Source organism: Vigna angularis, chromosome 5, assembly GCF_016808095.1.
Source record: "Vigna angularis cultivar LongXiaoDou No.4 chromosome 5, ASM1680809v1, whole genome shotgun sequence".
Lineage (NCBI taxonomy): Eukaryota > Viridiplantae > Streptophyta > Magnoliopsida > Fabales > Fabaceae > Vigna > Vigna angularis.
Genome location: NC_068974.1, coordinates 1,044,151 through 1,060,517, shown reverse-complemented (window position 1 = coordinate 1,060,517; position 16,367 = coordinate 1,044,151). Strand labels below are relative to the sequence as shown.

The following is a 16,367-nucleotide window of genomic DNA, read 5'->3' as shown; positions in this document are numbered from 1 at the left end:
ATAGTTTTGTGGTAGAGTTTAAATAATAAGAAAGATGCATTAGAAAAAGGGTTAGAAAGTGTTTGATTGATTGAATTAGAGTTAAGAAATGGTATAGCAATAGAAAGTTGTGTGTGTTGTTGAGGTTCTCCCTTTTGTAAAGGTTTTTTGTGTGTGGTGTTGTAAGAAACACAAACTCTATCTCCTGGGAGACAAACTGCAAGTCTAATCTCTGACTCCACCTTTGCCTTTCCCTTTCGCCTTTAATTGCCTTGCAGGGGGTAATTTCTTGACTTTCCATACACTTTGGCTTTCTAATCCTTTTACCTTGAAACTTACTTATATGGCTCTCCATTCCACCACATAACATCCACATTTTCTCTCTCTTTTTCTCTCTCTCACACTCTCACATATGCACACTCTATATTCTTATACATCACCAAACTTTTCCTTAATTTCTCCCACATCAAACATCATTCACTATGACAGATCCTAAGTCCAACATGTTCAATGAATGGTTCAACTTCATGCTCTTCCAACCTCACTACTCTTCCTCTTCCTCTTCTCAACCCTACCACCACCCTCTTGCCAATTACTCAAACAACAGGTTTGGAATTCAATTACAAGGACCCTCATCTTCATCTTTATCTGCATCTTCATCTTCATCTTCATCTTCATATTCATATGCATATGCATATGCAGCAGCTCCTCCTCCTCCTCCTTCTTCCCCTCCTCTAAGAGAGGCACTTCCTCTCATCAACAAGATAAGCCTGACAGGTGAGCAGCTCCAACAAAATGAACCCTCAAATGTTGTTGTGGAAGAGAGAGAAGAGGAGAAGGTGGAGAACAATGGAGAAGATGGTGATGAAGAAACTGTGACTGTTGCCCTACACATAGGGCTTCCCAGAATGGATACTTGTTCTGATCTGGGGTCATCTAGGGTGTCCTCAACTTGTATGGAAATGGGTGAAAAAGAGGAAGTGAACATAATTTCTGAGCACCCTTTGGATAGATTGAACAAGGGTCAGTATTGGATTCCCACCCCTTCACAGATTCTCATTGGTCCTACACAGTTCCCATGTCCTGTGTGCTCAAAAACTTTCAACAGATACAATAATCTTCAGGTACGGTGTGGCCTCATTTACACAAATAATAAAAACTTTGTCTTCTGTCTGTACTTTATTCATTGTTTCTTTCACCATCTTGTTCATAAAATGTCCTTAATTTTTTCTCAAAGTTTTTTTAAATGGTTTTTTACATTGAATCAGATCAGATAGGCCCCTCTCCTTGTGTGTTTCATCATTTTTGTTTCCTCTATGCAGCCCTTTTGCATGGTCTTCTTTTGTTTTTTGTTCTTTGTTTCTGATCAACAACACTATTTGCTCTCGATCTCAGTACCTTAATTAATTCTTGTTTTCTTTGAAAACCTGGAAGTCTCTTTGCTTCTTCTGCTTTTATGTCGCCTAGAACATTGTGCTGCGCCAGACTGCAAAGTGCAAATGAATGGAAAGTAAAAACAAATTATTAATATCAATGCTTCTCTCAGGATTCAGATGTTCCTCATCAAAAGCCTGTGAACTTACCACAGCCTTTTCAAAGCACTGCAAACGGTAAAAAAGAAAAGAAAAAAAAAAAAAAACACTTGTTATCGATTCACTTGTTCTGATGAGATCATTTCCTGATCACATGTCTTTATGAAAGTGCCAGTCCCTCACACCCCAGATATATAATTTAAGTGTATATAATATTATCAAAACATATCTTGAAATCTGAACAAGTTAACCTTTTTGTAAAAGGGGTACGAACTTTGACTTAGTACTAATTAACTTGTCATCTTATTGCGCAAATTTAGAAATGAATTAATTACCCATGTTTTGCTTCTTACCTCTTTAGTTTTCTACTTGCTTTTTACTTTTATCTTGCATACATGGCCTTCCAAATCTTCATATGAATATGAAAGAAGCCAAAAGAATCAAGGTTCACTTTGTACCTATCTTCAATTTTATGAGTTGGATTTTCTATAATCAATTATCTACCAGGGACTGTGAAAACCAATAAAAGCAGTGGAATTCATATATGCATCTATGTGTATGTTCAGTAAAACCCAAATATGGTACATGCACCTTAATTTCTCTTTCTGCATAACAACTGGTTTAAAATTCATGTTGTGTATGAATTAATGAATTAATTGAAAGCAAATTAGAGGCTTTGATTATGAATTTCTCATTTCAACCATGATTCTGAGTTCATTTCAATGTGTTAAGAATTGAATTTTAAGTTTCATAAAACTGATTTATATGTTTTTAACAGACGTGGATTTCTAACACAAAGAACTAACAACACTGTGAATTCTGTTTCATTAATCTGATGACTTGATTTTCAGATGCATATGTGGGGACATGGATCTCAATACAGAAAGGGGCCTGATTCTCTGAAAGGAACACAGCCAACAGCTATGCTGAGGCTTCCATGCTTTTGTTGTGCAGCAGGTTGCAAGCACAACATTGACCACCCAAGAGCAAGGCCTCTGAAGGATTTCAGAACTCTTCAAACACACTACAAGAGAAAGCATGGCATAAAACCCTACATGTGCAGAAAGTGCAGCAAAGCATTTGCAGTAAAAGGTGATTGGAGAACACATGAGAAGAACTGCGGCAAAATATGGTATTGCTTATGTGGGTCTGATTTCAAACACAAAAGGTCCCTAAAAGATCACATCAAGGCCTTTGGCTATGGCCATGGTGCTTTTGGCATTGATTGCTTGCAAGAAGAAGATGAAGCAGCTTCTGAGATTGAACATGATGGAGAACATTCAATATGAAACTCAGAAAAATAAAAAACATATATAAAAGGGTGAACTGTTATATATCCAGTTTCACATGCATGTTTGTAATAGACTCGACCTAGTGTCTACTTTTCTTCTTTTCAGTTTTGTTTTTCCATAATCATGTGGGTTGCTACCTTCATTTTAATTAGCAGTATGTACTATTTTAATTATGATCCTCCTTCTTCCTTTTCTCCAGTCTGTCATGCTTTAATACACCAATCTTGAGAATATAAACATACACATATAAATGTACATTGTACATTTCAGTGTCTAGGGTTTGTGTAGAATTCAAATGAGCAAAATCACCATGGTAATGCAAATTACTTTCCTGCAATATATTTTTTATTTTCTTTGTAAAAATTTGTTTGTGATTTTACTATACACAATTTTTTTCTGCTTTTGCTGAATGAACCAATTTCTGATGTGTTTATCATTTTACAAGACAACCCTTCATACATTGTTCAACTTTCAGTTAGCAGATCTGCAGATAATATTTTATGAATATCAGCACATTAAGCACCTGCAATGGCAGCATCAAGCCTCGGAAAGTATAGACAGAGTTCTGATATAAGTATTAGGTTGGAGCATAAGTAGATAAAATGTGTGGTTACATTGAAAAACAAAACATCACTTATTGCCAAATGAACATATAATAGTTAACTTATGTTGATTGATTGAAGAACAGTGTTATTAGTTCTGATGACATTGTATCTAACACTTGGTTTGATAACGGTGAAATAGAGAGTAGAAAAAAAAAGTGAAAATGAGAGAAAGTATATTGTTTAATGAAAGATATTTATTTACGCAATACTAATATACATGTAGAAAGATAATAAAATTGATAAATTTATAGGATGTATAATGACATAAGAAAGAAAAGACAAAGAATAAATGAATATTTATGATAAATGTTCATAAAACTGTAATAGATAAAAACAAGTGTAGGAGAAATATTTTACATAAAATATGTGAAACTTATTTTAAACAATTTATGCGCAAAGATCAAGAAATACATGAAAGTTGTGCCTTGAAAAAAATTTCCATAGTCGATTATGTTTCCTCTCATTCCCTTTTTTTTCTGTTTTGTTTGCAACATTTTGTTTTGTAATAATAATAATAAGTAAATAATAATAAAAATATATAATAATAATGATAAAGTAATTAATCATAATTAAATATCAAATAGTTTTAAATAATTAAAACCAAGTAATATGAAAAAATAATTTTTATTTTGTCTCTCTCCTCCGGAACAACTTTTATTAATTATATTATTTTCTTTACTTAACTACCGGCTTCTTTTTCTTATACTTTTATTAATTTCATCAAATTATATATCCAAAATTATTTTAACTTGTTTAATTGGAAATAAGTCCAGATTTTCAAAATATACTTTCATTAAGGTTTTAGAAGTAAATAGAGAATACTTGTATGCAACAATCATAGCATACATTTATTTTCTTTTTCATGATTTTATTTAATTTTAGATAGAAATTATAAAATTCCAAAAAATGGTATATTAGAAGTGGTGGTAGTTTAAAAATAATGAGACTCAGTTATTTTAATATTAAATGGGTTATTTATAAATAATTTTGTTATAAACGAGTTTCATTATTTTAAAATGTATCATTCCTCTAGAAACCACTTTTTTAGAGTTATTTACCTTTTCTCTTGGAGTTCTGACTCTTGAGTCATCTCTTTCATGATCAGAAAGTGTCTAATCGATCATGACGACGAGGTCTACATTTTTAGCCAATCAATTTCTGTCATAGAGCTAGTAAGTTTCTACCATTGTACCTTGAAAAATTTTTTCCATAGTCGATTATGTTTCCTCTCATTCCCTTTTTTTTCTGTTTTTGCAACATTTTGTTTTGTAATAATAATAATAATAATAACAATATATATAATAATAATAAAGTAAGTAATAATAATTAAATATCAAATAGTGCTAAATAATTAAAACCAAGTAATATAAAAAAATATTTTTCATTTTATCTCTCTCCTCCCGAACAACTTTTATTAATTATATTTATTTTCTTTACTTAAAACTACCTGCTTCTTTTTCTTATACTTTTTTTTCCTCAATCAAACACACCCTAAATTCTATATATCCAAAATTATTTTAACTTGTTTGGGATTTTCAGCTAAAAGTGTATTTAGTCATAGATTTATTGTTAATACTTTAGATATCAATTAAAAATTAGTATAATTATCTAATAAACAAGTCGCTTTTTAAAAGTTTTTTTTTTCATATAACATGCTAATATCAAAAGTGGTAAAAATTATTAACAATTCACATATTAACTAAAAAATAATGTTATCGTCTAATAAAACTCTCATTAAATACAGGTTGTGTATCAAATATTAGAATTCACTGTATATAGTTTGGATGTTATTGAAATGTTGAAGTAATGTCTGAAAAGTGAAATGATCTGAAAAAGGTTACATTAAAGTGTACCTGGTTTGGGTTGAGTGTATATATGACAGTTTATATTTTTTCCTCTGTAAGCAAAAGATTTCACTAAGAAAGATAGCCAACTTTTTGCACACAATGTGCCAAAAAAGTTAGTGACAATAACCACATACAACTTATTACTAAGTTGGAATGTTCTAATTTCCAATTTGGTTTCATGTATTCTTTTTCAAATATATATATTTATTTACGGCTTTGATATCTTAATATAGCATAGATGTTAAAGTTAGTAACACACTCTAACGTAAACTTAATTAAGAATTGAAAATTTCAACTCAATTCCCAAAATTTCAACACACAAATCCTTAAAATTAAGGTTTTGGTTTTTATTTTCATTCAAAAATATCAAGTTAGTCTTTCAATTTTTTTAGTCTCAATTTGATCTTGTATGAAAATTGATACAATTTTGGTCATTTTCCTTAAATTCTTTCAATATATAAAAAAATTATCAAAATTAAAGTTGTTAATAAGAATAATTTGTCTTGTTAGTGTAATTAACATAATTCAAATCATTGATTAATTTCAAGAAAATTAACAAAAAAACTAAATTGTATCAATTTTTCACAAATCAAGATTAAATTGCATGAATTTTCATAAATTTAGATCAAATTAAAATTAAAAAAATTGAAAGACCAACTTGACTTTTTGAACAAAAAAAAAACTAAAATAAGTAATTAAACTTAAAATTAAATGTCAAAAACAAGTAAAAATTTTACCACCTTCAAGAACAATATCTAGTATGTAACTCACCAAAAGATAGATTATTTACTAGAAAACCAATATGAATATTCAATTTATATATTGTTAAAATAGTATTTGGATGATTACCATATAATAATAAGAAATGAACTTTAACTTAACGATCAAATTGAATTGTTTTGAAAAATAAAAAGATTAATTTGAAAAAAATAATAAAAAAACGAAAATGAACAATCAAATAAATTTAAAAACCAAATATATAATTAAGCCTATATAAATATTTCTTTATGAGTGAAATAATTAAAAATTATCACAAACAATAAATACTATTGATCATATCATTAATACTAATATGATTATATACAATGTTATATTTTTTGTGAGATAAATTATACAAAACATAATAACAAATAATCTCAAATGATAATTGTACTATATATAAGTCTGAGGTGATCTCGGACCAGGTACATGATACCATCCGGATTATGTTTGTATGGTCGAAACATTGTAAAAAAGGTTAATGAAAGAAAATTATAATATCTAAGGTTAACCGTTAAAACGTATTAATATAACATCAAATAAATTAACCCCCAAAAGTGATGTTTGTGTGGTACATGTTTATCTAGATCCATAAACTCAATCTACACCCTTACTTTTTAATTGGAAATAAGTCGAGATTTTCAAAATGTACTTTCATTAAGGTTTTAGAAGTAAATAGAGAATACTTGTATGCAACAATCATAGCATACATTTATTTTCTTTTTCATGATTTTATTTAATTTTAGATAGAAACTGTAAAATCCCAAAAAATGGTATATTAGAAATGGTGGTAGTTTAAAAATAATGAGACTCAGTTATTTTAATATTAAATGGGTTATTTATAAATAATTTTGTTATAAACGAGTTTCATTATTTTAAAATGTATCATCCCTCTAGAAACCACTTTTTTAGAGTTCTTTACCTTTTCTCTTAGAGTTCTGACTCTTGAATCATCTCTTTCACGATCAGAAGGTGTCTAATCGATCATGACGACGAGGTCTACATTTCTAGCCAATCAATTTCTGTCATAGAGCTAGTAAGTTTCTACCATTGTTTCTGTTCGATTTCAATCTGTGATTCTGTCTAAGAATTCTCCTTTGCATGTAGCCTTTCTGTTTTCCTTTTCATCCTTGGATAAATTGAGGTTATAAGGACTATGTCCGATCATCCTTCGGTGTTTCGTAGGTTCTTCTAGAGATTCTTTGTGTTTCAAGCAATTGGCAGAACATTCTTTGAGTCAGACAACTTATTGTGAGGTAAGGGAAGTTAGAATTCTTACTTTAGTTTATGGTTGTATTATAAAATTTGTATCTCTATGAATTATAGATGACTTTAAGAAATTGGTACAATTGTGTGTATACTATGTATGTTTAATTGATGATTTTGATAGTATGATGTTGAGGATAATTGGAATCGTGTGATTGTAATGCGTGATACTGTCATGGTTGAGTGTGATGAAGTGGTTTGGAGGTTGAAATACTGAATTTAAGTGTTTGGGTGAATGGTGGTCAAATTCTTGAGTTTTAAGGCTAAAAGAGGGGTTTTCAAGGGTGAGTTTGAGAAAGAGGGGCGGAAGTGAGAAAATAACTGTCTAGGAGCTGTCATGAGATAATTTGGGACTTGTTAGAAGGGTTAGATCATGGAATACGAATGTGTAGCAAAGAGGTGGTTCATAGTTGAAGTTTTAAAAGGGTTTTTGGTGTAAAAGTGGAGTTTTGAGTGGTGAAATTGTGAAGCTAGGTTTGTAAGCTGGTTTGAGACATTTGGGTCTGTCATAAAGTCATTTATCACTTTTTAAGCTTTTAAGTTGTACAAATCTGATAGGAAAGGTATAGAACCAAGTTTGGACGAGTTAGAGTGAGTGAATTAGGTTTTAGATGGTTAATTTGAGTTAGAGATGTAATTTCTAAAGTTTCATAGTGTTTAGAAGGTCATGGAAACCTTTCAAAGTTGTGGGAGAAGTGTACAAAGTGGGCTAAAAAGGGTTGGAGTTTTCTGATAGTGCCTAAACAAGGCGCAAAGTGCCCGTTTCCAGAGGTGCCAGCGCTGAGCGCCAGCCCCTGGGCGTCATTGCAACTGTTTTAGAGAGTTTTCAGGGTTTTAGATATGAGTTTTGGATGTTCTTTAGGTCGTTTTGGGGGCTTTGAACCCTTCTGGAGTTGTTGGTGAGGAGTTCCAAGTTGTTTTCCTTACCTAAATGTTGGCATCAAGATGCCATAAATAAAATTGTGCTATTATGTGACTTCTGATGACTTGTAAGGGTGTTTCTGGTTATTTATGGTCCTTTGAAGTATGATCAAAGTTTTATATGTTAGTATGCAATGTGTGTGTGAAGTATATGTATGTATGATTATGAGATGGTTATGATGATGAGGAATATGTGAATGATTATTTGTGAGTGGTATTGGTGGAAGTAATTTCATGATCCTCGCGGAGAGGATACATGGTGGTGCCATGTGGTGTTATTTGTATGAATGGTTGAAGCTTTGTATTGGTGGTTTATCCTGACACTCTCAATAACCCAAACTCAAGTAGAAAAAGATGTTTATGTCGTGGAGAGTAGCAGGAGATCTTAACATGATGGGCCTTTCTCCAGTTGGTAAAAGAGCGTTTGAAGGCTAGCCTTGTGTGTGGTGGTAAGGGTGAAACCCAATTGCAAGGGCTTTGTAGAGTAGTAGAGGCCACCAGAAGTGCATGAACCACCATAGTTCGACATTCATACTATATTCGGATGAGTCAAGCCAAATATTGTGATATGATTATGATGTATGTTTATTATATGTGTAAATTGTATTATAATAAACTGTTTTACCACTAGCTTACCCTTATTTTTATGTTGTTTGTCTTTGTATGTTTTCTGTTTTGTGATGATCACCTTAATGGTGTGAATTTAGGGAGACGTTTTTTTATCGTTGCTCTAATAAGATGTGAGGGTGAAACCGTTGGAAAGTCAGATGATTGTATAGGTGTAGATCTTGTCTTTTATAGGTTTGTTTTCTTATAATGATTCCACTGTCATATATGTAATATTTTATTTTAATAGTATTTACTATTAAAATTAGATGTTACATAAATATAAAATATATAATACCAATTATATAGTAAATTGTATAATAATAATTACCCCTACTTATACAATAATAGATTTTTCCTTTTGTGTCTTTGCTTTTCAAATTTATCTTTTAAATAAAAAAAATTCAAATTAAAATAATTATTTTTATCAATTTTTACAGTTTCTTTAAATTTAACATTTTTTTAATTTGAACCTTTTTTAAACTTAATCATTTTATTATTATAAAACTGCCTATAAAATAAATGAAAATTATTTACAATAAAATTATAAAAATAATATATATTTAATTTTATAATAATAATAAGTTTATTAATTTTTATTATAAAAAAATTGAACACATATCCCTGTGTTTTCAGTAATATTAAATTATACAAATGAATATTAATTTTAAATACTACAAACGGTTGGAATAATTAATTAAATCGTTTTTAGCAATCAAAATATAAAAGCCAAATTAAATTGTTAACAATAAAATAATATTTTAACATATAATGGCCCACTCAACATAGTTTTTGTAGTAAGTTTTAATGTTTTTAGTTTTCCATTAAATTCTTTTTTTTTTTAAATTAATTTTCATCCTTTTGTTTATAGTCTTAAAATTCTTGATCATGTTAACTTACTTTAAAGGTATGTTTGTAAGGTACTGATAATATGATAAGAATAATAATGTCCATGATGAAGAAAAAATAGCACACAAGTTTCTGTTTTAAAATTAAAAATCAAATTTAGAATTAGAGATATAATTTGTGAGGTTAAATATTATATACATTGTTTACAAAAATTAATCTAATAAATTTGAAATGACAAAATTTATAAAAATTGACATTACTCTTTATTCAAAACCTTAACCATTTGTTATTGGATTTTAATGTTATTATATTTTATTTATTTTTTCTATCCAATTTAAAACTTAGAATTACACTTTTGAAATTCTAACCGTTCATGGATTATCAAGACTCTCTTTCAATATGGTTACTCTGTTAACACCATTGTGAGACACAATCTAGGTAGTAATAACATATTTTAATATTGGTTGAAATTTATTGAAAATCTTCATACTTTGGTTGGTTCTGTAACTTCTGTTGATGTTTTACAAGATTCTTGCATCTGTAACATGTTCCAGTTTCATATTAACCAAACATGCACAAAAGTTTTTGATCAGCGAAAGCAAGAATTTGTCTGTTCACTTAGTTTACAATTGTTTACTTTAATGTAAAGCAGAACACAGGAAAGATTTGAGCTTTCTTACCAGCTTACCAGGAGCACCCCAAAGGCTTTAAATTCTGAGTGCTGATCTCAACAATCTGCAACGAATATCTGATAATTTCTTCTTGTAGCTCGTTGAAACAGATTGAAGGTATCAAGATACCAGATTTATCTTCAAAGAAGCTAATAGATGCAGGATTCTTGTTCAACTATGGAATGGAGAAAATGATTGATGATGCAAATGAGTGTTGCCAAGAAAAGGGTTACCTATAATTACTGGTATATTGGCCATGTCTGATAGGAATGAAAACAAGAATTTTAGTAAAACAAAAAAGATGTATCAGTCAAAATTAGTAGCTAATACAAGGTGAAACCATCGTCATAGGAAACATGGTAGCCACGTCTACAAGGTGGAGCATTCTCATCATACTCAGCACAGCAACTCCATCTTTTCTTCCAATTGGCACGCCCAGTGTTTGGTCTGTTATTCTTCTCATTCCATTTGTACACAATTACTCCAGATTTTTCACTCCAATCCCCATCAATTCCTTGGTGTGGTGGAGCCAATGAAAACAGACCTTTATCTCCTACAACATTACACAGGTAATAATGATCAGGTAAACCTATCATAATTTTACAAACACAACTTAAACACAGTTTCTTAACAATTAGATATTAATTCTTACTCAACTCTACAGAATCAACATGATGAGATTTCATCTTATACGATAATCTAACAAACAACAAATCTTATGGTGACATAATAGAACTAATAAACAATAAATCTTGTTAGGATAAACTCTAACTTATGATTTTAATATCAACATTTAACTTAACTCTACAAACCAGCTTATAAAATGAGGTCTGCTTTAACATGTATATTACTATAAATTCATCTTATTTCTAGTTGTTGTTATTTCTTAATTAGATATGAAGATTTACTTCAAAACACACAATGGTCTTTGGTGTAAACCTTGATTACACAGTTAATCAAGTTAAAAAGTTAATTCTAACCGGAGATAAGTATAAAAAAAACACCAAAGGGATCTGAATGTAAGTCTTTTGTCCTAATTCTTCTGCGTAACAAAAGAAAGTGATTTACATATTGCATATACCATTGGTGTGGCCGTGGAAGGAGCAAGAAAGAGGAGAATTATCTTGATCTGAGTAAAGGGTGTTGCATCTCAAACACTTTTTCTTTGTTTGAGTATGCGATGTGCCTGCTATATTCTGAGACTGTGAGCAGCACCTGATCTGAAATGATGGCTTGCAAAAAAGTGAGCTTTGACAGAAAGTGAGAGCAAAAACAACCATTCAGATTCACCCTTTTGATTTTACTTGGCAGATGTAAGAAATGAAGAAGGGAAGTAACCAGCAGAAAAAAGTGTGCTCTTCTTAAGAGTTCAGAAGGATTGTGTTTCTGAGGGCAAAGAGTGATGACAGTGTTGGATTGTTGTCATTGCCACTTGCAACAGAAAACGACACATGAGATGCCAAATATCCCAAACTTTGTATCACCAAAATATTCTCTCATTTTATATATAATTTAAAATATCCCAATTTGTTTTAACCAGTTTTTTTCTTTTACCAAGCAATTTTGAAAATAAAATTTAAAAACCAAAACTTAACATGTAGAACAATATGTTTAAGAAACATCATTATGAGGCTCTAACCTGATTTCTTATATCAGGTTAACCCACAAAACAAATTTGTAATATGAGAATTGCACTCATTTATATACTATAAAATTATATTATAAATTGACCTTATCTTTAATTGATGTATGACTCTCATTTTTTATACTATTTTTTTAAAAATAATATTAGTGTAGAAAAAATATTTTGCAAAGACTATTTAAGTAGTATAAGAGAAAATATAATACCACATACTATTTAAAGAAAAAACATTCTAGTGTTCTTCTACAAAACATGTTTTTCTTAATGTAAAAAATATTATTTTCCCACAAAAAGATGTTCATCTTGCAAGCCTCTTTGAAAACGCCACAACTCTAGCACTTCTATGAAACATATGATCATAAATTTGTCAAAATTAAAGCAATACTATACAGATCATATTATGGTCCCAAAAGCATAATGTCCAAACATGAACCACTTTTCAGATGGATCATTTTTGTCTCATTTTATGGATATCCATCCTCATACATGACATAAACAAGGTTACATATTATTCCTTAAGAGATATCCCTTTTTCCTTGCAGCATTGAATTGCATCATCAAGCATCTCCTCAACTCCATACTTGAACACAAATCCAGCATCTGTGAGCTTCTTTGATGATAAATCTGGTATCTTTGTACCTTCCATTTTGCTGAAACAGCTACAAGAAATAAACAACTAGCCAAATACTTGTTGCAATGAAATCAAAGAAAAACCAAACACTCAAATCAAGAAGCATGTTAAATGTGTTACAGCATGAAGTTTAACAGAAACTCACTCTACTGTCTTTGGCTTAAATTCTTGGTATTTGGCAGAAACAAGTTCAGAGATCCTTTCATAAGTAACCAAACATTTTGAACAATTATACCTCCCTTTTGGATTTTGATTCTCCAGCAGAAATATATGTGCTCTAGCCACATCATCCACATGTACCATAGCTACCTCAAGGAGGGAACCAAATGTAGTTTCTTCTCCTGCAAAAGTTTCCTATTATATATTTACATTTTCTTAAAGATAAAAATGTTTTTAGTCCCTAAACTTAAATACTGAATTGAAATTCGTTCATATCGAAAACTTTAATACATTTTAGTCCTCAAACTTAAAAAATGAATGATATTTATTTATTTTTAAAGTTTAGGAACTAAATTATATCAAAGTTTGAGAAAAGAACGAGTTTCAATTTCACAAGTTTAAGGAGTAAATGCATAGTTAATCATTTTTTTAACTATGAGATGAACAATCACAGAAAATAACACACTGTTACATAAATATGAGAATCAAATTGCATCACTAACCACATGCAAATTTGAATGAAGCATGAACCGAGCCAGGAAGCTTTGGAATAATGAAGGATCCAAAAACAAAAGATGGAATTAGAGTCACAACATCCAAGGCATTTTGTTCTCCAAATTCAAGCACTGCCTTCTCTGTCAATGTCTTTGAAACTGCATAAGACCATGCAAATGGCTTTGAAGCTCTGAGAAGATCTACGTCAGTCCAAGAGCTTTCATCCATCACTTGTTCTTCTTTGCCACTATAAATCACAGCAGAGGCACTAGAGGTGTAAACAACTCTCTTCACACTCTTGCAGTTCAGGCATGCCTTCAAAATGCCAAGTGCACCATCAATGGATCTTTTGGTCACTACTTCTTCTGCTTCTCTCTGTTCAAAGTCAACTGGGGTAGCAACATGGAACACTCCAACACACCCTTCAATGGCTGCACTGAAGCTTTCTGGATTGCTCAGATCAGCACTCAGAATTTGTAGCCTTTGAGATGCTCCTGGTAAGCTGGTAAGAAAGCTAACATCTTTCTTCTGTTCTGCTTTGTTTTAAACATCAAAATTGCAGCTTTGGTTTGATGAATCAAATCAGATGAAGAACCTTCTAGAGATTAAGAGTGTTGTTGTTTCTTTTACATTGGAGGCAAGCTTACTCAAATCAACCAAGCATGTTGTTTCTTTGTCAGTTCCAAAAGGAACATGTCAGAAACATACTAAATATCAATTTCCACACATATCACATGCACAAATCCTTGAAATTAAATGCCAAAAACAAGTAAAATTTTCTCACCATAACTTTAAGTCTAACTTAACCTAACAAAACCAATTTGTTTTATCTTTAATCAATATCGATACAGAATCTCTAACATATCCTCTCATGTCAACTCAGACACAGACAGTAATATCATATTAAAAAATGGACTTTAAGTCTAATTCTATCCTATAAAAACTAGTTTAAAAGAAAATGTTTGCATTCATTTGTATATCATAAACTTGTTTTTATGTCTAATCAAATCAACGTGGATCTCTAACATCTAGTATGTAAGTCACACCAAAAGGTTATCAAGGAATCAATATGAATATTCAGTATATATGGTCAAATTAAGTTCAGAAAACAACTAAGAACAATGTAGACTTTGATTTGAAAATCTATAACATAAAAAGTTTATGATGGAGAAGGAGAATGTTGTTGTGATTCTGGAAAACTTTAGCATGTGAGTAGCTTTTGTATTATTACCTGGATTGTGTCTCACAGTGGTGTTAACAGAGTAACCATCTTGAAGGAGGGTCTTGATAATCCATGAACCGATGAAACCTGTTCCTCCTGTTACACACACTCTTCCTTTGCTTTCTTCCATTGTTTTTCTCTCATTACGGCTACAAATTCAGCTTTTCTATGCACTCATAGAAAGTCATAGTTGAAAGTGACACGTATGGTCTTTAATCCTTCTTTCACTGTTCATGTTCATTGCAATTGGATGTTGACATGAATTTTCTTTCTCTTTTAGATATTATCTTAACCACATATTTCACCTCTTTGCCACACCTTTTATATTCTTAATTTGGGTTTGAGAAAATATTTTATGGACAATCCAAATTTCATCTATATGTTCTAAAAATAATAATAAATGTAGTTGATGATATATACATATTTAAGTTTAAAATTGTTTACAATTTTAAGGTGACTATATACCAATAATGGTTTGGAGTTTATGAAAAATCAATCTAGTATGCATATTTAGAAATAGATTAAATATATACTTTTTCTTAAACTATTATAAAAAATTATGTTTTAATTTTAAATTAAATTTCGTCCCAATCTTTATAAATTACTTGATTTTCATTAAGTTGAGGAACGGAATAAATTATAATTTAATTTTAGTCTAAAGTACATTTTTTACAAGGGTTTGGAGAAAAAACATACATATTTAAATTTTTGAAAACTTTAAAATTAAGAATCATTAAAATTGAGTAATTTATTAATTATAAGTAAATGAGAAAAAAATTAACTAAATGAAGATATTTAGTTGTTAAAATGTTTAAGGCTATTTAGTAATTCATTATTTAATATTTAATAACTTGTGTTTAACGTTAGTGTAGTGCTAAGTTATTATTATGATTGAATTTTATTAAAGATTTACTTAAAGAGTACGCCAAGACAAGTTAACACAGAAAGTGACAAATTTGTTGTTGGGACATTTTCTTGTTTTGAGAAAGTCTCAAAATTATTATGATTAGCACACAAAACGTTGGTTTTTATACATTTACTAAGAGAAAGACAACTCTAGATTAAAAAAGCATTAACTAAACTTTTTTATTTAATCTAAAATTTTCAATTTCAATTTCATTTTTTTAATTTATCGCGATTTTGAACTAATTGACTGTTTCAAATATATAAAATTAAATTAGACTTAAATTGATTATTAATTTACATATATTATTTATTTAAAAGTTTTAAAAACAATTATACCAAATTAGTGATTATATATATATATTAAAAAATGTTTTATCTTTATTTTAGGAAGCATTAGATTATCATGTTATATTAGCAATCAATACTAAATTATTATTTTTTCTGCTAAAAGTAAAACTATTATATTTTATATGTTAAATATAATATATCAAATAAAAATATAATATAAATTGTGAAAACACCTAAATATCCTTTACGATACATAACCTTAAAAGAAATGCACATGAAATTCATTACAAACCTTACCTTCCAATCTCTATTTTTATTTTTATAACTAATTCAAATCTCAATTCTCTTTAAGCAAAGGTTGTAATTGGAGTCATCTTGAACAGCTTTACAAAACCCACCAATTGAAATATTAAATAAAATAAGTTTTTTTCAACCTTATTTTATAAAACCTAAGTTATGATCTTCATTTTCTTAGCCTTTTTTTGAGTTGTATGTAGGTTATTTCTATTCTCACGAACTTTGTGCATGTTGGTGAGTCTAGTCATGTCTACATATCATTAATTTCATCTTCTTGTTGTAGTTAGGTTCTCTCAGAGTTGGAGTCATGGGATGATATTGAAGAACTTAGGGTTCCTTTGAGGTGAAAGAAGCTAGTCTTGTTTGAAATTATGAGCTTTGATTTGCATGAATGGGTGTT

The 16,367-nt window shown here is 29.9% G+C and overlaps 3 protein-coding genes across 3 annotated transcripts; 1 reads left to right on the top strand and 2 right to left on the bottom strand.

The window, feature by feature from the left end:
* The first annotated feature begins 264 nt into the window (after positions 1–264).
* LOC108321769 (zinc finger protein WIP2-like) lies at positions 265–2,981 on the top strand. The gene is made up of 2 exons (XM_017553620.2): positions 265–1,103; positions 2,363–2,981. The coding sequence occupies exons 1-2, from the start codon at positions 462–464 to the stop codon at positions 2,798–2,800; spliced, it is 1,080 nt and encodes a 359-aa protein (XP_017409109.1). The 5' UTR covers positions 265–461; the 3' UTR covers positions 2,801–2,981.
* Positions 2,982–10,539: 7,558 nt separating this feature from the next.
* Positions 10,540–11,767, bottom strand: LOC108321771 (uncharacterized). Its single transcript, XM_017553622.2, has 2 exons — positions 11,409–11,767; positions 10,540–10,880 (listed from the first exon to the last, which is right to left on the bottom strand). The coding sequence occupies exons 1-2, from the start codon at positions 11,605–11,607 to the stop codon at positions 10,651–10,653; spliced, it is 429 nt and encodes a 142-aa protein (XP_017409111.1). The 5' UTR covers positions 11,608–11,767; the 3' UTR covers positions 10,540–10,650.
* A 555-nt stretch (positions 11,768–12,322) lies between these two features.
* LOC108321770 (vestitone reductase) lies at positions 12,323–14,645 on the bottom strand. The gene is made up of 4 exons (XM_017553621.2): positions 14,486–14,645; positions 13,263–13,787; positions 12,746–12,941; positions 12,323–12,619 (listed from the first exon to the last, which is right to left on the bottom strand). The coding sequence occupies exons 1-4, from the start codon at positions 14,604–14,606 to the stop codon at positions 12,478–12,480; spliced, it is 984 nt and encodes a 327-aa protein (XP_017409110.1). The 5' UTR covers positions 14,607–14,645; the 3' UTR covers positions 12,323–12,477.
* Between the last annotated feature and the right edge of the window lie 1,722 nt (positions 14,646–16,367).